General features: G+C 35.0%; 1 protein-coding gene across 1 annotated transcript; it reads right to left on the bottom strand.

Annotated features, from left to right (window-relative positions):
• Window positions 1-556: 556 nt before the first annotated feature.
• LOC125658879 (multiple epidermal growth factor-like domains protein 10) lies at window positions 557-18604 on the bottom strand. The gene is made up of 10 exons (XM_056150402.1): window positions 18472-18604; window positions 18335-18387; window positions 8581-8739; window positions 8440-8470; window positions 6388-6437; window positions 6124-6252; window positions 5283-5321; window positions 3593-3725; window positions 1528-1574; window positions 557-1307 (listed from the first exon to the last, which is right to left on the bottom strand). Exons 1-10 carry the CDS (start codon window positions 18546-18548, stop codon window positions 751-753), a joined length of 1275 nt encoding a protein of 424 aa, XP_056006377.1. The 5' UTR covers window positions 18549-18604; the 3' UTR covers window positions 557-750.
• Between the last annotated feature and the right edge of the window lie 4140 nt (window positions 18605-22744).

Raw genomic sequence — 22744 nt, 5'->3', positions numbered from 1 at the left:
TGTGAAAGGTGACGATAACGAACAGTGGTTAATCTCATAACTCTTATAAGGAATACAAAATGTACAGTTGGGCAAACACGGACCCCTGGATATACCAAAGGTGGGATCAGATATCTTGGAGGAATGAGCATCCCCTGCCGACCGGTCACACCGGCCGTGAGCCAGATAAGATAAGTCGAACGTTGATTTAAATTTACCCCTAAATGTTTAGGAGTACAAAAATGACGTGCAAGAATCCGGAACATTACAATATTGGATATGTTTTGTAAACGCCGAAATGAAGTTAAATGAGTTGTGGTTGAAATGTTGTTTTTAAAAAAAACAGAAATACGGGAAAAGATTTAATAACGTACGATTTAGAAACGCAAGGTCTATCGATACTCAAGACTGAATCGAAATAAACCGAGTTACATGTTGAAACACTGTTTTGAAAGACTTTACATGAAAGAATTTGGAATAATATAATAATGGTACAATTTGAAAACTCAAGGTAGACACATATCAAAATCATATCATAATCTAGTATTCCATTCCTAGGAAAAATGTAGAGGTCCGGTATTGTCAAATGTATGAAATTTAATGTATGCAATGCATATATATAATAAAGGTCTTACTCCTTTGAAAACATTTTTTTTAATTTACATAGAATTCCAAAACCAGATTTGCTCCCAAATTCGCACTAGGACATTTTATCCTTGAAAATACATTGCTGTGAAAGTCCTCCAATGTGTAGAGAATAACAACGGAACCTTACATGCGTTTCACTAGGCTATATCTGTTGGAGTTCAGATCGTCAGACGTTTTGGGTGTTTCATTCTTTGTAGAAACAAAATCGTGCAGTTCACAATTTACCCTGATCTCATTATCAATTGTGTATTTTGAACGATTATATTTTTTACTCTCGACATCAGTCTCAAAGGTTAGTATTCCCCCTTCAGGTTTCAAAATTTCTGATTGCATTTCCTCCAAATAATCCTCCCTTGGTCGCCTATCTTGGATGTTAAATGGAACTCTTGTTTCTTTTAATCCAGATATTGGCAAGGTGGATGCTTTCCCATTCATTCGATGCGTGCAACTTTCTTCCAATATAAGCATGGGTCTTTTTTGCTTGTTCGTGTTTTTGAGGTCTTGTGAACTTGAGGGATTCTGCAATGTGCTATATGTACTAGGACCTAATGTGCGGCTCTTTGTTGATGTCAGACGAGGTTCATTAGACACTTTCACTGCTGGGTTTTCTCTGTGGTCGGTAATGGTTGTCGACGATAACGCTGTCGCTGTAAGCTCGTCCCTGCTTGGCAAACGCTTATCTGTGAGAAAATATACACGACGCAAATGTTGTACAAATGTTTCTCTAGGATGAATATTTTGTAAACCTAAATACGTAAGAACAATATTTGTACACCACAAAATACTGTTTTGATAATGAAGGATAATTGATGCCAATTCTGCATGACGCATAAGCGTAAAAATCTTTTTATCTTTTAAATCAGTAAAAATGATCACAAAGATTACTATAGTTTTTTCTACCTTTATGCTCTTTAGAAACTGTCTCCCCACATCTGAACATTGTCAATCTGAATAAAAATATTTTTTAAAAATCACAAGAATCACCATGCAAATTTTAATATTAGTTGAAAATCTTACCAATAGACACCACGAGTTTCAAAACAAGAGGCCCATGGGCCTTAACAGTCACCTGTACACAACACATAACAAATAACCTCAGTTTGAAACATGACATACTAATCTTACGGTATGATTACTTCGATTCAAGGTCATGCTATTCTGTGTGTTAAAACTTAACTCTTATAATACATAAATGTATGTTAACAACAGAGTTAATGTCGACAGGAATATTTATTATTCTCAATGAAAGGTGAAGATAACGAACAGTGATTGACCTCATAACTCCTATAAGGAATACAAAATGGAGAGTTAGGCAAACACCGACCCTTGAATATATACTAGATGTGAGAGGTGGGATCAGGTGTCTAGGAGGAGTAAGCACACCCGTCGACCGGTCACATCCGCCTTGAGAACCATATCTTGATCGGGTAAACGGAGCAACCCGAAATCAAAATCAGTGTGCCAAGAACGGCTTAATAATCGGCATGAACAAGACAGTCAGCATTTGTCCTGATAATAGATTGTGTTGACAAACTAGGTCATTAAAACGACTATATAATTTGCTAAATGTTGACTTTAAACGACACTATTGAAACTCTTGTAACATCAACTTATTTTTATGGTGAAGATAATGAACAGTGATCAATCTCATAACTCCTATAAGCAATACAAAATAGAGAGGTGGGTAAGCACGGATCCCTGGACATACCAGAGGTGGAATTTGTGATTTGTGAGTAGCTTACTTCGATTTAAAAACTGATCATACGCAGATCAATCTCTTCTGATGTGTTTCCAATCTATTGTTGGGCCGTTCTTTATACTGATTTTGATTATGGATTTTTCCGTTTAACTGATCCAGATATAGAACTCACGACGGGCGTGACCGCTCGACAGATGATGATTACTTCTCCTAGGCAACTGATCCCACCTCTGGTACATCCAGGATTCCTTTTTTGTCCAATTCTCTATTTAGTATTGCTTATAGGAGTTATGAGATTGACCGCTGTTCGTTATCTTCGCCTTTCATAGTAGAAGTATATTTGTAGAAAATTCAAGTATGGAATAGCTTTGGCTTCTTCAAATAACGTATTCAAAGTCTCAATGGAACAGATTAAAGTTTTTGGTGTATATGATGTGGACCTATTTATCTATTATTAAGTGTGACATCGTGTATATTTGGTCTTTAATATGAACGATGTCCATGACTGTGTTTACGTCTTTGTGCATTTGGGAAAAGTGCCATCATATTCATGCTTTTTCCTAGTGAACCAATATACACTGTCGTTGCATCCGTGATATCCATAATATGAGAAAAACCATGTAATATCAATTTATTTTGGTTTTTAAGTTGATCATACGCAGAATTTCCCTTGTATATCGAATCAGATGAGAGACATATACACCATGATATGCAGATAATAATGGAATGTTGCTACATACACAGAGGCAGCTGAAGTAATATTGTTTATCATGATGTTGAGTTGATAAATCTAGGTAAGATGCTGATGTTACATGGGTTTTAACAGTATCTTTCAAAGTCAACATTTCGTAAATTATATTGTCGTCAACCTGTCATTAGACCGAATGTTGTCTGACGTGTTTCATAGCAATTGTTAAACCATTTCTTCTGATTTTGACTACGTTTACCTGATCAAGATATAGGACCCACGGCGGGCGTGACCTGTCGAGAGGGAATGCTTAGTCATCCTAGACACCTGATACATCCCTGTTGTTTCTAGGAGTTCGTGTTTGCCCTAATCTCGTTTTTTTTATTCTTAATATATAATAATTCATGAGATTGATCACTGTTGCCTTCGCATTTTCGTATATATACAAAGTACGGTATTGTGCAATAAAATTGTTTTGTATCATACGACGTATCAGTCTAACGTACTGGCACAAACAATCACACAATCGCATTCGTATCTGCTTTGTAACTCTATTGTAGTTAATAAAGGTAACAAACCTCTTTAGTACAACAATCCCCACTATGCCAGTGACAATTATCCCAATGCTGACACCCATGATAACAATCAAGAAGGATTTCTCAGATAATCCTTGTTTCATATCTGCAAAACTTCCTGTGGTGTTTTCATGATCTACAAGTAAAGATATCGTACGAAAAGTTACTATCTTGTGTTATTATCCTACGGAAAGTTAATATTTTATCAAATCTTATTGAGTTAAAATACACCAAAAGTTAATACGAAAGGTGAAGATAACGAAATCGTACCAAATGTTATTATCTAACAGAAATTTATAGCAGCAAAAGCGATAAGATCTTTAATTACTTTTGTTTCATTACTGTGGTATCATTAGATTTGGTGGGGCTCAATTTTCGTGAATACTTCAATTCAGTCTAAACATCATAAATGGGAAATTACATGCAGCAAAAGTATCAAATCTTGACAATCCACGAAAACTAGCTCTCACAAATTTAATGAATCTTCACAAACGTTGTCAATACCAAATTTGAGTTAGATCAAGAGGGGGTTAGGAAATCTGGAATGCTACATGTATATGTATTCGGATCAAAAAGCTTTTACACCAAACCTTATTAGTATCAAAACGTTTTTGTATCAAACCGTCTTGGGATCAAAACGTTTCTATACCATACCACATTGGAATCAAAACCTTTCTATACCAAAACGGTGTTGGGATCAGAACGTTTCTTTACTAAACCATATTGGGATCAGAACGTTTTGATAGCAAACCGCATTGGGATCTGGCCTGGAGGTTATAAAGCTTATTAAAGCACATTTTCATACTCAAACTCCGTGCTCTAAATGATTAATCCTACTCATACTCAAACATGAAGGTTATAAAACTTTTATAAAATCATTCTCATACTCATATGGAGTACGTGCTGGAAGCTTGCTCAGAGTTGTACTCAAAACAAACAAGGTTGAGTTTAAGTATGAGTACGGTAAAAGTTTTGTAACCTCCAGACCAGAACGTTTCTGTACCAAACCCTATTGGAATCAGGACATGTTTATACCAAATCCTATTGGGATCAGAATGTTTCTATACCAAACCGCATTGGGATCAACATGTTTCTATACCAAAACATAGAAACATATTGGGATCAGAATGTTTCTATACTGATAGGAAATCTTCATTGGGATTGTCCCTTGTATGATTTCACTCATGTAGAATACGCTGTGACCTGAAAAACTATATGACGTCGTCATACACGAGTAACATCAGAAACTGAGTAGCTTACGGATTTCCGTTCATTGTGTGGTGTGCATTTATGGATTTTTTTTTTTAAAAATTTCTAAGGGAGTTACTGTCCAGTCCGCAAGTAAGCATGAAAAGGGAAATAACTCGTCTGTTGACTAATCGCTACCACTAAATGTGTACGGAATAGATATAGTAGTCTCCGCGTGATTGACGTAAACCAATAGTGATTTGTTTGTTGACGTCTGAAAGTAATAAAAGTACAACAAGTTAGCAATAGCTACAGAGGTTGATGACTACGGAACAAATAATCTTTGCTTTTTAGATTGAGGTCGCTTACAACCACATTCTGGGTTTTATCTGGAGATGTGTTACAGGATTCACCAGTAGAAAGTAATAATAAATGCAGAATGTACCCCGTTCCCACGGGATCAAACTACTTCCATTAACCCCAGTCAACAACACCATCATATTACCTACATCCGGGCTTTTACTCGTCGTAGCATCTGTTGTATCTGTAAAATGAATAAAAACTGTTCAGAAACTCAGTGCTTCATTTTATGCACTACACGTACTGTAAAGAAAGTGTTAGACAAATATTTCATTTAGCTTAATTTTCATTTAAAAATGTTTCTAAAGTAATTGCAACATATGGAAATGAAATCTATTCTGGATGTCAACATTTTTAAAAAATTTAAAATGTGGAATACATATGTAGACTTCGTTTTCTAATTAATCATTTAATCAAGATATAGGGCTCGCGGAGGGTGTCACCGGTCGACAGGGGATGCTTACTCCTCCTTTGTACCTTATCCCACCTCTGGTATATCCAGGGGTCCGTATTTGCTCAACCTCTCTATTTTGTGTTGCTTACAGGAATTATGATTGATCACTGTTTGTTATCTTCACTTTCCTATAATGTGCTTTCTTTTAAACATCTGATGTAATACTTATCAACATGAAAATGTTAATCTGATGTAACGCGGAGCAATATAGTTACTAGTACTATGCTGGCAATATTCTGAAAATCTGTATTCTTCTCGTTTTATGGCGCAAAAATGTAAGGTGAAGATAACGAACAGTAATCAATCTCATAACTCCTAAAAGCAATACAAAATACATACATGTAGTTGGGCACACACGGACCACTAGACACACCAGAGGTGGGATCAGGTGCCTAGGAGGAGTAAGCATCCCCTGTCGACCGGATGTATTATACGTTATGTACGTTATCAATTTGATGAACGCCAATCACCCAATCAAATTATGTTACGATCGAAATCAGAATGATTCACCTTTAAACAACAAAACTGTTACCTATACAACCCGTCTCTCGGTTACAGATTTCATTCATTGTACAGTTGCACGTCCCCAGACAGAATCGCCCATATCTACGTATAGGACATGGGTATTTACAGTCTTTGCCATACCGCCCTCTCCAACACTCTAAGATATAAAAAGTAAGTTGTCAAAGATGATAGAATTTAATTCTATATTCATATTACATTCCTGAATATATTTAACGGTTAAACAAATCAAATTTAACTCTAAATATAGAAGTGTTTTATGTAACTTTGATACCTTGACATTGATTTCCCACAGTTCTCTCGTTCACGCAACAGCTTCTGTTCCTGTTAGATATCAATGTTTAGGTTAATTTGGAATAGAATGATGGCTTTGTTTCATTACCAAAACACACTTCATTATCAAAATTTCAAAATGATTGACTTAAATATGCATGTATTGAAAATATTTCTAAGCGATAGAAAGTGAATGTATTAGGGGCGAGATGAAAAGATCAATGTCGAGGGAAAATCTTAATTCAGATAGTTTGGGGGTGGGGTGTGAGTAAAAATTCCCGGAAGTTTTGGTCATCCGACATGGATTTTATTATAATACAAATACCTTTCGGTACGAGATAACCTTTTGAAACGTTCTTATGTAGAATGACCCGTTAATTTTTCTTATGAAATGGAAATATCCCATGATTGAAGTGATATTAAATGTGTAAAAATGAATAAAATAGTTTTAGAATATATGTCAAGTGTAGCTGAAAGTTGATATACAACATGGAGGTTCCACCATGACTCCTAGCATATAGATAGGTGCAACTACGAAACTAAGACACATGGTCAATTGCTTGGTGAAAACGTGCATGGTCCAGCAAAAGGTATGTAGGTGAGAGGGAAGGTGGATGACTCTTGATTGAGTTCTTGATTGCGCAGTGTCAAACTTTGTCGCAAAGTACTCCGGTGGAGTTTGGGTGGTGCATATTTTGCCCACATGAGAGAAAATCAAAACGAGAAAGGGGCATCTGCTCAGAGTATTTTTCTGCACAAGCACCAGTATGCATATATTTATGCAAGATTCATTCAATCAAAAGACAACGTTTTATCTACAGTGTATTAACAATCATGATATTCATATGTCGATTCGATATACCCCATCATGTGGGGATCTGGGTTCGAATAGTCCTCAGTATCCCTTGCTTGCCGTAATTGGAGGCGACTAAATGGGGCGATCCTTCAGATGAGACCGTAAAATCCGAGGCCCTGTGTCACAGCAGGTGTGGCACAATATAGATCCCTCCCTGCTCAAAGGCCGTAAGCGTCGAGCATAGGGCTATATTTTGCAACCCTTCACCGGCAATGTTGACGTCTCCATATGAGTAAAAAATTCTCGAGAGGGACGTTAAATAATATACAATCAATCAATCGATATATCCCAGTGAACTCGAAATAAAAGACACCACGGAGTTTTCCAAAACTCCTTCGTACTTAGATATTTTTATTGAAAATTGAACGGCAAACTAACACCTCAACTTTCTGGCAAACGGGATGACTTCTGCCTCTCCGTCGTCGATTTCCCATGTTTATGTTGCAATATTCCATCATCATTATTATATTTATGTAGCTTTATTTTCCATTATCACCTGCATATGGTGTTTTGTCTCTTAACTGATTCGTTACGTGAGAGCTTGTTCTGCATATGATCAGTTTTTAAATCGAGGCAGGCTACTGCCAAACAAGTTGATGTTACTAGGGTTTCATTCATCTATTCTCGTTTAAATTCAGTTCATGTATTTCGCAAATTCTATTGTCATTATAATGGTATAATTATCATCATTGGGTCAAATGCTGTCAAACGGGTTTCATATTAACTGTTAGGCCGTTCTTTTCTACACACTGATTTTGACTACGGATTACTCCGTTTACTTTATCAAGATATCGGGCTCACGGCGAGTGTGTCCGCTTACTGATCCTAGGCACCTCATCCCAACTCTGGTATTTCGAGGGATCCGTGTTTCCCAACTCGTAATTTTGTATTCCTTAAATGAGTTATGAGATTGATCACTGTTTGTTATATTTGCATATTCAATCAGAATTATTGTGTAATTACATTATAATTGTTTTAAGTGTGTCTTGATGAAAACTATGTAAATTGAGGTTTCTATCAGATATCTAACTTTTGATCTCACTCCCTTACATATGCTCAAAGTAATTTCGCAAATAATTTCATTTCAAAATTTTTACAAGTTTCGCACTAAAGTTCTATAAAATAACAGAAAAACATGTTTTCAATCATAGTGTACATATTATAAAAAATTCATTTAAAAGAGAGAAAATATCTAACCCCATCCTCGGTTCGTTCTGTAAACAATCATCTGAAATGTTGATGAAGGAATTAGAAATATGTTATCTGAAAATATTTTTGACTGATTCATGCTAAGAAAGATACATCTAATTTAAAAAATGAATGTATAATTTACATTACCATAGTTTGCTTTAGAACGTTCTGGACTCTGGATGCAGCCTTTCTCGTAGTGACAAATATCTCCCTCAGAGCAAGTGCACTTACTGGTACAGAACTTTCCATAGTACCCATCTGGACAATTTTCCGAGCAGCTTTCGCCAAATTTACCAGGTGGACATTCTGTATAACATTTGAACATATGTTAATGGAAGACTGAGAGACAATAAAGAAAAGAAAATCAACAACTTTATCCCTTACCAGTTGTTATAGCCAAGAATATCAAATGAGACCAGGATCATCATGCTAATGAAGTAGTATTGTGTAATTACATGTGTAGGGAACAATATTTACGATGAATCAACGGGAAAAAATATGAAAGTATTGACTTTTGTCTCAAGTAAAACAAAATCAACCAAAAAAGACTTATAAACCTACCAGACTAAGTCGTAACTGACGAGAGTAACGGGAAATAGTAAATGTGTATGATGAAAGGTGAAGATAACGAGCAGCGGTCAATCTTATAACTCCTATAAGCAATACAAATTAGATAGTTGGGCAAACACGAACTTCTGGATATACCAGAGGTGGGATCAGGTGCCTAGGAGGAGTAAGCATCCCCTGTCGACCGGTCACACCCGCCGTGAGCCCTATATCTTGATCAGGTAAACGGAATTACCCGAGTCAAAATCAGTGTGCCACGAACGATCTAAAAATCGGTATGAAACACGCCAGACAGGATTTGACCCAATGATAGGTTGTATTGGCAAACTAGATCGTTATAACAACCATAGAATTTGCGAAATGCTAACTATAAATGAGACTGTTGGAACCCCTGCACCATCAACTTGTTTGTCAGTAGCTTGCCTCGATTTAAACACTGACCATAAAAGAACAAGCCCTTGCGTATCGAATCAGTTGAGAGATATAAACACCATATGCAGGTGATAATGGAATATTCCTACATATATATGTAAAGTTGACGATGTAGAAGCTGAAATCATCCCGTTTGTGATAAAGTTGAGTTGTTAGTTGGCCGTTAATATTTACTTTCAATAAAATATCTAGGTATGAAGCAGAAGTTGACGAGTCTGTGGTGTATTCAATTTTGAGTTCACTGTGGAATCGTCATATGAATAAAAATTAACATTGTTAATAGATAAAACGTCTTCGATATATCTAAATGTCGAATTGAAGGCCACAGCAAGAGATTTTTTCTTCTCACGTAGAAGACCTGATCACCAAATACCACGAAAATATTGTCAATGAGGAACAGCATATTTTTTATCATTTCAACTTCAGAGTACTTGTGCGTGGAATCAGAGTGGCGTTTAACAAAGTCATTTTTTTGGATGACTGATCACTAGATATGAATATTTGCGTTTTCCATTGTTGTTGAAGAAGCAACTGTCTATGATGTCAAAAAATCTAGTCTTTAATTTCTAATGAGGAATGGTCGTGTAAAGTGTTGAAAAGTCATACGTTTTTGGTGTTGATTGGAGAAAAGTTTTGCGATTTCAAGTTTACTAAACGTTCTTCAGAATTGTTTGGAACCAGCAATGTATCTTTGTTTGTAAGGGTTTTATTGAAGTTTAGGAATCCAGTATAGGTACGGTAACTCATATTCATCCTACCCATTGACTGTGATATTAAATGTGTTTAAAACTGAAAAATGGCATGGTTTTGAAGACTTTCGTCTTTTGAAAGGGCAGTTGGAGTATAAGTACGATTACCAAAAGTGAAATTAATGCCAAGTTCGTTTAAAATACAGTTGTAATAGTGAGCCTCACAAACAAAGACAATGTTTTTACAAGTTTATCAGCTGGAATTATTTGATCACTTCTGGTTTACTTAACACAGAAGGATATATGGTATGTACTTTTGTTTTAATATGTCTAATGCGGGATTTTGATAATTATCTTATACTTTAATCCATTCTGACAATGTATCAAGTTTTTGTTTTTCATATTTAGCACATCGTCTGGCATAGTCCTTGACATAATTCATAATAGAGATGAAGTTCTGTCGCCAACTGAAAGACCGAGGTTTTCTGTATTTAGGACCTTTTAGAATAAGTAATTTGAAGTCCTCATTTTCAACTATATCAACATCACCAGTAATAACATGTCCAGCTGGACTATAGTTGAAAGAAGATGAAGAACAAGAACACGTAGGTGGATTAAGTATAAGGTGGTCTATATCTAAGCACTCCAAAGTTTGCTTAGAATTAAAAAGTTTGGATGCAATAGTAGAAGTATATTTGTAGGAAATACTGGGTGTAGATTTGAACTTGAAATAAGTTGGAATACACGACTGAATTCTGTTATGACGAAGAATGTTATAAGATTGATCACTCTTCGTTATCTTCACCTTGCTTATGTTGACGGCATCCATTCCTTTGTTTGTAAATTTGAGCTTAAGATATATTTATTTCTTTACGTTTTAAATTTCGTCAATTTTCGTTATTTTCCGTAAATGCATTTCGCGGATGTTTGAGCTCATGCACGAGCGCTTTTGCGCTTAGTATATAAACTACGACTGGTCAGTTTTCGGGCAGAGCTAAGTTCGTTACCAGCAAAAAGGTCGCTTTTGTATTTCTGTGCCTTAGCTTTCCCTCCTTCCCAACCCATTTTCAGCTTTGAATTCATATGCTTTCATTAGTGATTTTTCAGCTTTGTTGATTTGATTTTTGCTTATTAAAAGCGATCTTGTAAGAACGCAACCAACCTATTCACTTTTTCTGTTTTGTTTTATTATCAAATAGTCAAGAAAATATTTATTTTCGGACGAGGGCACTGAGGGAGAAAATAAATTGAACTTACTATCACTCTAGGGTCATTTTACATTCTCTGTACCTGATCTTTTCATAAAGAAAACATAAGAAATTTTTTTTACTTTATTTTATCTTATTACACCAGTGTTATATACAACCTTTATCTTATTACACCAGTGTTATATAAAACCTTTATCTTATTACACCAGTGTTATATGCAACCTATATCTTATTACACCAGTGTTATATACAACATTTATCTCATTACACCAGTGTTATATACAACCTTTATCTTATTACACCAGTGTTATATAAAATATATATCTTATTACGCCAGTGTTATATACAACATTTATCTTATTACACCAGTGTTATATAAAACCTTTATCTTATTACACCAGTGTTATATACAACCTTTATCTTATTTCACCAGTGTTATATACAAACTTTATCTTATTACACCAGTGTTATATAAAACTTTTATCTTATTACACCAGTGTTTTATATAACCTTTATTACAGCAGTGTTATATAATACGGGACTTTCGAGATACGGATCCACTCTGACTTTTATCGCGCGTTGAACGTAATTTGTAGGGCATGTCACTTCCGGATTACAATAACAACTAAGTAAACAAGCATGGAATACTTCATTTACTATCAAATTCCTGCATTTAAATGCTATCTTTGAAAGTAAGGAATCACTACAACCATTTTATAGGAAAATGCATTTGATTAAATAATGTGAGTTGGCGAGGGAAATAAATATAGGGAATATCTTGAGGATGTCGGTAAAACTTCACGCCTTGCATCCAGTCATACGCGTCTATATACGCCTTTCCCCTTCCATCTAACTTACTCCCAGGTACTAAGCACCAATAGTGACTTGGATCGTCATCGTAAGACAGCGATTAGCTCTTTACGGGCTGTCCGCTAGCGAAACACCATTTGTGTCAATGTCAACTTTGCCCTACAATTGGTTATTATCACGTGACCGTGATGTATAAACGTCAAATATAATCGGTCGTTCCGGCACATCCCGAAAGTTCCGTATTAAGGGACCGGTCAATATTTATTGGGGGTTGTGGGGGGGGGGGGGGGTCGGGGGCGGTTCAAAATGCACTAGGACACACATTCATTTTGACTTACATACTAATAGGACTCCCAACTTTTTTTATTTTCAACACTGATAGGACAGCTATATTTTTTTGGAAATGTGTCACTGAAAAAATAAGATTATAAAGTACATTGTATTTCAAACTTTTAATTCAACTATCTTACATATATTGATAATTGTATGCATGCTTTATTTGATATCCAAGTTGAATATACTAGAGACAATTTGCAATAAAAACTGGACCTTTGAAAATATTTAATACCAAAACATGTAATTAAAAATCACAAAATGAGTATTCAGCTGTGAATAAAATTGCAAAAATTACATGTAAGTTTTACATGGAGTATGAATTTCAATTATAGAAAATAAAAATGGTATATCATAACTTGAAGGATACAAACCAGAATTTAACTAAAGTTTAAACACATATTTGATAATTTGATAGTTTGCCAATACAACCTATCATTGGGTCAAATGCTGTCTGACTTGTTCCATAGCTATTGTTAGGGCGTTCTTGGCACACTGATTTTGACTACGGATAACTCCGTTTACCTGATCAAGATATAGGGTTCACGGAGGGTGTGACCGGTTGATCAACAGGGGATGCTTACTCCTCCTAGGCACCTGATCCCACCTCTAGTATATCCAGGGGTCCGTCTTTGCCCAATTCTCTATTTTATATTGCTTATGGGAGTTGTTAGATTGATCACTGTTCGTTACCTTCACCTTTCATATAGAATACCAAGATGTGAAAAATACTTGTAAATACAAGTAAAACAGTAATTTAGAAATATGCAAAATGTAGCACTTTAAACAACTTAACCTAAAAGAGAAAAAAGTAAGATGAAAATAATAAGATTTGTAACTTAACTAGATCAATTATGGAACAAACATGATAAAGTGAGCAAAAGTTTCAGAGGAAATTGAATCCCTCAGTTGATATAACATTTCAAATGATAATTGTGAAGAACTCCAAAGATTTTCAAAATGAAGTAAAAATGTTGTTCAATCATACATAAATATTTATGTATTAGATAGGACAAACACTTTTTATTACACATCTGATGTAGGGCATCAACTTTTTTTGTATTCTAAAAAGATAGGACATAGAGTTTTTAAAAATGGAAATATGGAATGTATCGGTCCCAACCCCAATAGATATTGACCTTTTATCTTACTAAACCGGTGTTATATAAAACCTTTATTTTATTACACCAGTGTTATATAAAACCTTTATCTTATTACATCAGTGTTATATAAAACATTTATCTTATTACACCAGTGTTATATAAAACCTTTATCTTATTACACCAGTGTTATATAAAACCTTTCAAAAATCTAAGTAGTAGAAATATGTCAGAAAAAACGATTGATATGCCAAAAGAAATCTAAAACCATCAGAGGAAATTTGGTGTATGATATATATTTTATTGAGTTTACCAATATTTCATTTTAATTCTGTTATACAAACAGACATAAATATGTATGTATGAATTACGCTGCAAATTCAGACAAATTTGTCATGAATCACTTGTATATACAATTCATATCTGCTCTGTTGGAATTTCTAGGGTCTTTTTATTCGAAAAAGAGTGTGACCTTGAAATGACATTAACACACGAAAAGGCACCATGGTACTCACTTTTTGCGCCAGTCAAAAGACTGTATATACATGTACCGGTACTCTATAGTTGTTGCAGACAAAATAAAACATCTCAAAGTGTCCAATAAAAACGAGAAGAATCCATCAAGTCAAAATGCCTTATTGACAGGAAAAAACATCCACACGTGTAAATTCTCAAGGAGCTGAGAGCAGAACAGGCAGGTTTCAGGTTAAATGCTCAATTGCTTCCCGCTTGTTTTGCGAAACAAAGGAATATTTCAACAGATATTCACGGACTTCCTCATTGTGGAATTTGTTCAGCTGTTTTCCGCCTACTTGACATGATTTTAATACATTCCGAGATCAGCTTAACCCTTCTCAAAAGGTATCTTCCCAAGGCAATACACATCCTACACACAAATCCAAACTGATAAAAAAAAGTTTAGCAGAAAGAGTGAAGATAACGAACAGTGACTATTCTTTACTCCTACAAGGAATATAAAATTAAGCGTTGGGCAGACACGGATCTCTGGACATACCAGAGGTGGGATCAGGTGCCTAGGAGGAGTAAGCATCTCCTGTCGATCGATTATACTCGCCGTGAGCCCTAGATCTTGATTGGTAAACGCGAGTATTCTGTAGTTGAAACTGTGTGTAAAGAACGGTATTACAATCAAACACCTCGGGCAGCATTTCACCCAATGACAGGTCGTATTGGCAAACTAGGTCGAGATAAAGATTATAGTATTTGCGAAAATCTTATTTTAAACGAGACTTTTTAAACCACTGCATCACCAACTCGTTTGTGAGTAACCTGCTCGGTTTCTAAACTTATCATACGCAGAACAAGTTCTGCGTATCGAATCAGTTGAGAAACATAAACAGCATATGCAGGTGATAATGGAATATTGCTACATAAATATGGGAAATTGATGGCGGAGAAACTGAAAAAATCTTTTTTATTTGAATAAATAAATTCTGCCTCATCAGAATATCTTTAAAAAGGTCAGCTTTTAAAGGGACACAATTCGTGTCCATGTGAATTCCAATAAGTTGGTTGGAAAACCTGATCACCAAAGACTATGAATATATAGTAAATGAGGAACTCTAGCAACTTTTCAATTTCAACTTCATAGTATTTCTGCGTGGAATCAGAATGGTGTTTAACAAAGGAATTTTTTGAATAACTGATGACTAGATATTGCATTTTTAATGACGAAGCAACTGCCTTTGATGTCATAAAATCTAGTCTTTGATTAATCGTGATGGTGATTTTTATATCAAAATGTATGAGTCTGTCTTCGATTTTTGAGGAAATATATTCAAGGATCCAATTACTATACAAATTTTCGAAAACACGTGTTTTAAAGTTTGTTCAATGCTGTTTAAAGGTACATTTTACTTTAAAAAATGGTTTCCAAAGTGACATAGTTCATGTATCTGTAATGGTGTTATATAATAATCTACGTAGAGCAAAATCTTTCATTTTATCCAGGGTGAAAGCAATAGGTCGAAATTTTAAGTTCATTCTTGACTAATGAAACCTCGGACATCTTCCACTAACCTGATTTGGGAAAACCTATCTTTTAAAACAGGTAAGAATGCTAGCACCACATTTATCATTCAATATATGTAAAACTTATACGGTACCAATTTTGATGCACCAGATGCGCATTTCGACAAATAATGTCTCTTCAGTGATGCTCAACCGAAATGTTTGAAATCCGAAATAACTATGAAGTTTTAGAGCTAAATATAGCCAAAAACAGCGTGCCAAAAAGTGGAGCCAAATTCGTCCAAGGATAAGAGCTATGCATGAGGGAGATAATCCTTAATTTTGAAATGAATTTCTAAATTTTATAACAGCAATTAAATATACATCCGTATTTTCAAGCTAGTAACGAAGTACTTAGCTACTGGGTTGTAGAGACCCTCGTATAAGTAGAAGTTATAAGAAATATTTGAATTAATCATAAAATTTTATACCGTACAAATTTACATTACTTAGCATTAGATCTTTTAGGATCTTTAATTTCTGCAAGTAATATTTAGGAATTTTATTTGTTAATTTACAGAAAGATAAAATATACAATAAATAAATCATGGTTAGTTTCTACATCGAGTTCATCAACTGCAGATAGAGGAATAAAGACCTATTATACCAAATTCAGTACGCTAGATCACGTGTAAAAGAGCTAAATATTAATTAGGCATGCGCAAATCCAAAAATTGGAGGGAAAATAGCATGTGGTATAAGCATCAAAATTGGTACCGTATATGTTTTACATTTGTCAGGCATGTACCAACAAGGATTGGGGGTGTCCAAAAGGCAAAGTTAAATCAAACTGATGCTTTCATCTTTCATTAAAGGACACATCGCATGTTTTTAAACTTTTTAATTTTTTCAGCAAAATTAATTCATTTCATGCCTAAAACTACTTTACATGTGTTCTAAATGAAACAGTTTGCGTAGTTTTCGAGTTTGAAAGTGATGAAATTCAAATCTTGCGATATGCATATTTTCTTCGATAGTTTACCCGCCATTATCTGTGACGTCATATGCGACCTCGAACGAGAAGATTTGAAAACAGTTGATAGCCATTTCATAAACAGATTAGATTTAATTGACAAACAAACAATTATCACATCAACAGCTTGTAAATAACACTGCATTAGGGTGTTTTGTGCCGTTTAAGGGTGTACTTGCTGTCAGTAGAGAGGATTTGGACTGTGTTTTTTTCAATTTTCGAAGGAAGGTATGAGGGACAAGACGTGAATATTTTTTGTCGGCACAACGACTTTGCCATAAAAACCCCTAGTAGAATTTGTCCCTGTACTTTTTCAAACAAGCACTTGGACAAAGACGTAGATAAAATGCGAGAAAATGGTTCTATCAAAGCTACGCACTGTTACATATAGGCCTACGGCATATGCTTTCCGTTCTGCTCTCGAATGCAGTACACACTCGCACCAACTGACCTTCACCTTGTAACAACATATAGGCAGAACTTTGCTAGCAGTGTATACCAACTGGTAGTTTTAAAAAAGAAATTTAAAGATAAAAGATAATTGAACTTTCAATTATAAATAATAAAATATAATAATTCCCGACTTTGAATTGAATTATAATGCTTTCATTTTTTTTAAGAAACGCGTACGTGTTTACAACAACAGCACGCCGCGCTCCCACTTCCTAAGTAACAACGTGTTGATAACAAAAAATAATGATTAGGCCTAATAAAATTGCTTTAATAAAATAATTTAGAAGTATTGTGATTTTCACAATAAGTTTGATCATTATTATTTATTTATTTTTCGAAATGTACCCGTGACAGTAGGCCTATATTTCGTATCATAATTTAGGCCTATCTAACTTCTCCAAAAATAAATTTAATAATAATTGCACTGTTTATTTTAGAAAAGCAACAACGCTAATTACAGTTGTTTACAGAAATGGCATTACCAAATTGTGTTTAGACAGTGATCCCATGTAAACATTATTTACTCGCAAATTTATGCAGATTTCATACTCGCTTTTCTCGCTACATTTGGGTCGCTATTTGTATGCACTGGTGGCTAAAAGATATAAGACTCGGGAAATTTGTCAACATCGAAATAAATGTTATCCATGGTAAATAATTATTGGCCCCTAAAACCCGAGCTTTTAAAAATATCTAACACTACTTTTACAACAAGTTGATCGACGAAGGTCGCATATGACGTCACTGTACCACGTGACTACCTATCTAATTAACTAGGCTTTTTGAAATCGGGGTTTAGATTTAAGTCCGTATTGTGGCTAATTATCGCAATACTTCAGCGAACGAACTATTACAATTAATTTCTATAAGCATAAGGAAGACAAAATGCATATAATTCTGTATACTTTGAAAACACGAGATGTGTCCTTTAAGTATATAGACTCTTTATGGTGTTTGACCTTGTGACCTTGACCTTTGAGTATGACTCGTTTTTTTTAAAATTATCTCCTGAAGTATATAAGAGAGAATGATCATATTCTGTTATAGAATTTTTATGACAAGACCTTTCATTTCATATCATGATTTATGCGATCTTGACCTCTCTCTCTCTCTCTCTCTCTCTCTCTCTCTCTCTCTCTCGTTTCGAATGTGATATTTCATTCAAATCTACTCATGGATGTTAGTATACTTGTAATGAGGAAGCAATCTCCTTATAATCTTTGTAATTCCGATATTTACAATGAGGCAACCTTGTGTTAAATTTCTCCCTCATGCATACATTCTTTTAAAATAGATATAACTTACCGATACACGTTCCGTTCTTTAACATGTAATTGTCGCAACATTGCAGTTGATCCCTACAGAGAACATTGCATATTTTAAATAGATTCTTACAATATAGGCTATCAGATCTGATAGAATGGTAACCAATAGATACATACCCTTTCACACCACAATCACCCGATTCTCTTGCTTTTATTAGGTCCAACGAGATTAGAAGAAAAGCAAGACAACGCATTTTGCTGCGGACAATATCAACTGAAATGATTGAAATTTGCCAATATTATCGAATATGACACTTGAAGAGGACCACTTTTAAATACAAGTGGATCACACGTACATCCACAGAAAGCACGCATTGATTGGACCCAATTCATTTCTATAGAAAATCCTGTGTCAGAAAAACTTAAACAGGGAAATCGTAGTATCAAAGGCTGGCAACTTAAGGACGAATAACCCATCGCCATGATGGCTGACTTGCTTTTGAAAGCGTGAATGAAAATATAAATATCAGCAGGGTTTTATTTCTTTTCAGATTGCTTTCTGCTAAAACTGCATTTTTAACTAAATAAAGTCAATCTGAAAGTTTTTGAATTCTAAAATATTATTGTATATACTCCATTTTCCACCATATTTGATTTCTCTGGTTTGATCTTCCTTCTGAAGGGGCATCAAGAGTCAAATTACCAACAACACATCAAATTCAACAATTGTATTTAAGTAATTTAGATTCCTGTCTAGGTTTTGGGGAAAAAATCATATCAGGTTTTGGGGGGTTTTTGTACCCATTCTCCATATTCAAATAAGGTAATATAGGGAAAATGTCGTTTTCCAAGTCAAATTCAACTAAGACTATCATCTAAACATGTGATATTTCCACCAACAATGTTTTCTTGTACAATATAAGCATGTTGTATCGCATTATGGAATAAAATAGACTGACCTCCCGTTCCTCGTTAACGTATGCTGGTCTCCTGTAGCGTCAGAATGATAGTATGATACTCAGGGAATGTGTTTTAGTGACTAGGACTTGATATTGTAACTTAAGGAGAACTGGAGGCAGTCGTTTCTATATATAATTTCTACATCCGTCTAAGCTGGAACGGAATAATGTATGCATGTACATGGAAGAATGCGGGGAAAAGCAACCAGATTTGTATCTTTGCTATTTTCATGACATTTTTGGAATCTGAGGGGAGAACAGAGGACGATCGTCAAAATTTTCAAGGAATGGCAAATGAAATCCATTCTCACATTCAACTGGATCTCCGTTTTTAAACCTAGTGACAAAAATATGTACCTTAAGAAACATGCCACTCGTACTTCAACAAACATTTCCCTTACTGCCAAACACTCAAAAACAAATATTCCAGTTACTGACAAATACTCTTACCTCAACAAAAAATTTCCAGTTACTGACACACAAAACACACTCGAAAACAAATAGTCCCGTTACTGACACACACCTGTACCTCAACAAATATTCCAGATACTGACACACACCAGTACCTCAACAAATATTCCAGTTACTGCCAAATGCTCTTACCTCAACAAATATTCCCGTTACTGACACACACCTGTACCTCAACAAATATTCCAGATACTGATACACACCAGTACCTCAACAAATATTCCAGTTCCTGACAAACGCTCTTACCTCAACAAATATTCTAGTTATTGACAAACACTCGAAAACAAATATTCCAGTTACTGACAAGGACCCGTACCTCAACAAATATTCCATCGACAAACACCTGTACCTCAACAAAGAGTCCAGTTACTGACAAACAATCCAAAGAATATGTTCAAGAGAGAAATATAACTAACACCAACGGAAAGAAATGAAGTCACAACTTAAAAGTCCAGTATTTGGTAAAAGTAAAAGTGAAGATAGCGAAAAGTGATCAATCTCATAGCTCCTATAAGGAATACAAAATTAAGAGTTGGGCAAACACGGGCCCCTGTACATAGCAGAGGTGGAATCGGGTGTCTAAGAGGAGTGAGCATCTCATGTCGACCTATCACACACGCCGTGCGCCCTACATCTTGATTAGTATAGGTAAACAGAATCATCCGTAGTCAAAATCTGCCTAGCAATCGGTATGAAACGCGTCAGACAACATTTCACCCAATGACAGATTGTATTGGCAAACTAGATCGTTCTAACGACTACAGAATTCGCAAAATGCTGACTTTAAGGTTAATCGATCCTCGTGTGATGTCATAGGTTTTTGCAAAACCTTTATCAAATTAAACTTTGCGCATGATAGAAATATATATTTCAGAGGAATTTTATTCACTGCATAAAATAAAAAGTTTGGTAAACTATTGATATTGAAAAAGCGTATATTTTCTAGTGATAATGAATTCTTTATAATTAAAAAAATGTTGTCAAGGGCAATAACTCCTATGCTGGTATTTCTTCTACTGCATGTCTATTATGCATGATTTCCCTAATATCCACAATTAATTTATACATATTTATGAATCAACAATTATTTTTAACTGTTGACATTTAAAATTTGTCATTTCAAAAAGTTTTTATCTATTCTAATTATTCTTTACAACGAAAATGTGTGATTTTCTGATGTCAACATATACTTCTGGGTTTTTTTTATGTCTGACATCTTTAAAAATGTGGCAACATACACATTTTCTATGGTTATTGTTTAAATTTAACTATATTGAATGGAAATTAATACAGTTTTTGCACTTTTAATCATTATTTTTGATAAGTCACATGAGGATCGATCGACCTTAAACAAGACTTTTGAATCATCTGTAACATCAACTTGTTTTTCTGTACCCTGTCTTGATCATACGTAGAACAAGCTCTTGCGTGTAGAATCAGTTAAAACACATAAACACTAAATACAGATGATAATGGAATATTTCTACATAAATACAGATGATGATGGAATATAGCTACATAAATAGGCCTACAGGTATATGAGAAGTTGACGATGGAGAAGCTGAAATCGTCTTGTTTGTCATAAAGATGAGTTGTTAGTTTGCCCTTCATAATAAAATATCCAAAGTAAAGCAAGAAGTCTGTATATCACGGTCCGTACATTGATTTTGATTAAAGTCATATTATGGAAATACTGAATCATAACGGTCGGAGCCTTATTATGATGAACTGATTTTGTGTGAATGCCGTTATGACGTGTTTTAGCACTGTGTAACGTCACAGGCACGTGATTCTTGTGTTAGCGTTGATAGTAGACAGTTTGATAACAGATCGTTAAACCATTCGGTCGGAGGAAATGTTATAATATATTTCTAGGTGTATTATACTCAAAACAAGATGTGTTTGTGAAACATGGATGTCCCCATTTGGCAGCAGAGTCATCATGGTACTCAAACAAAGGTCTTGTCACAAGGGTTTTAAAATTGGTAGAATTACGTCCCGTCGAGAATTTTTTTGACATTAGTGCACCAATCCAGCTGAACACTACCTCCCTCTCAGAGAAATACATAATCAGTTCACATCTCAAAAATTCAACTTCATTGGTGCAACATTACTTACTTTAGGGCTAAAAGTAGATCAAATGGTTTCTTGGAGTTTTTCCTCGGCATAGATACAGATATTGCATTGACACTTTGCCACAACCTCCCTCTCAGAGAAACACATAATTAGTTCACGTCAGATGGGTTGGTGCGCCATGACCCACTTTAAAGCTTTTCTATTCAGAATATGTATTCAGAGTGCATAATATGCTTCTAGGGGGAATTTCAATGTCTGATAGACATACCGTTTGCGTTACTTTTGTTTTTTGGTTGTTTTTTTACTACTGTTATTATTATTGTATTTTCATTGCATTGAAATCGTGAACAAACAACATAAAAGAGATATTCTCCAAAAACGATCTCCTCCGCTGCTGATGCAGTTACCCCAGCCATCTATAGGTTCTTATTCTGTTAGCATGTGTATATATATATATATAAGCACTAAAGTTCCAACAACACCCGATACCTCAGAGTGTCGGATCCACAACATGGATACAAGGTCAAATACAAAAAAATTATACAAAGCACTAAAATGACCAACGACACGAACAACGAGATTGTCAAATTTTCTGGACGACCCGTCCCTTCCCCAGGACAAACGAAAAGAATTACAACCAAGTGCGCAAAAGTTAGCAATACAAATTGTGTTTTATATTCCCAAGAGTACGCAAAAAATAACAATACAAATTATGTTTTATATTCCCAATACAAATAAAAATAATTGGGAAATGATCTTGCCCGGGGTCAATGTATATAAACTAAGCCATTCTTTGTCGGCATATAGTCTGCTCCGCTCACGTGTAGACCTCTGTCTGTGTCTTAATTGTAAGTTATTTATGACAATGCATTGATTCCTCCACGAGAATACAATACAGTACATGTAACCCCGGCAAAGTATCATAATATCTGGGGAAATGAAGTGGT

The sequence above is a fragment of the Ostrea edulis genome, chromosome 9, assembly GCF_947568905.1.
Source record: "Ostrea edulis chromosome 9, xbOstEdul1.1, whole genome shotgun sequence".
NCBI classification, from domain to species: Eukaryota; Metazoa; Mollusca; class Bivalvia; order Ostreida; family Ostreidae; genus Ostrea; species Ostrea edulis.
The sequence above is the reverse complement of the archived record's forward strand: the minus strand, read 5'-3'. Positions and strand labels throughout refer to the sequence as shown.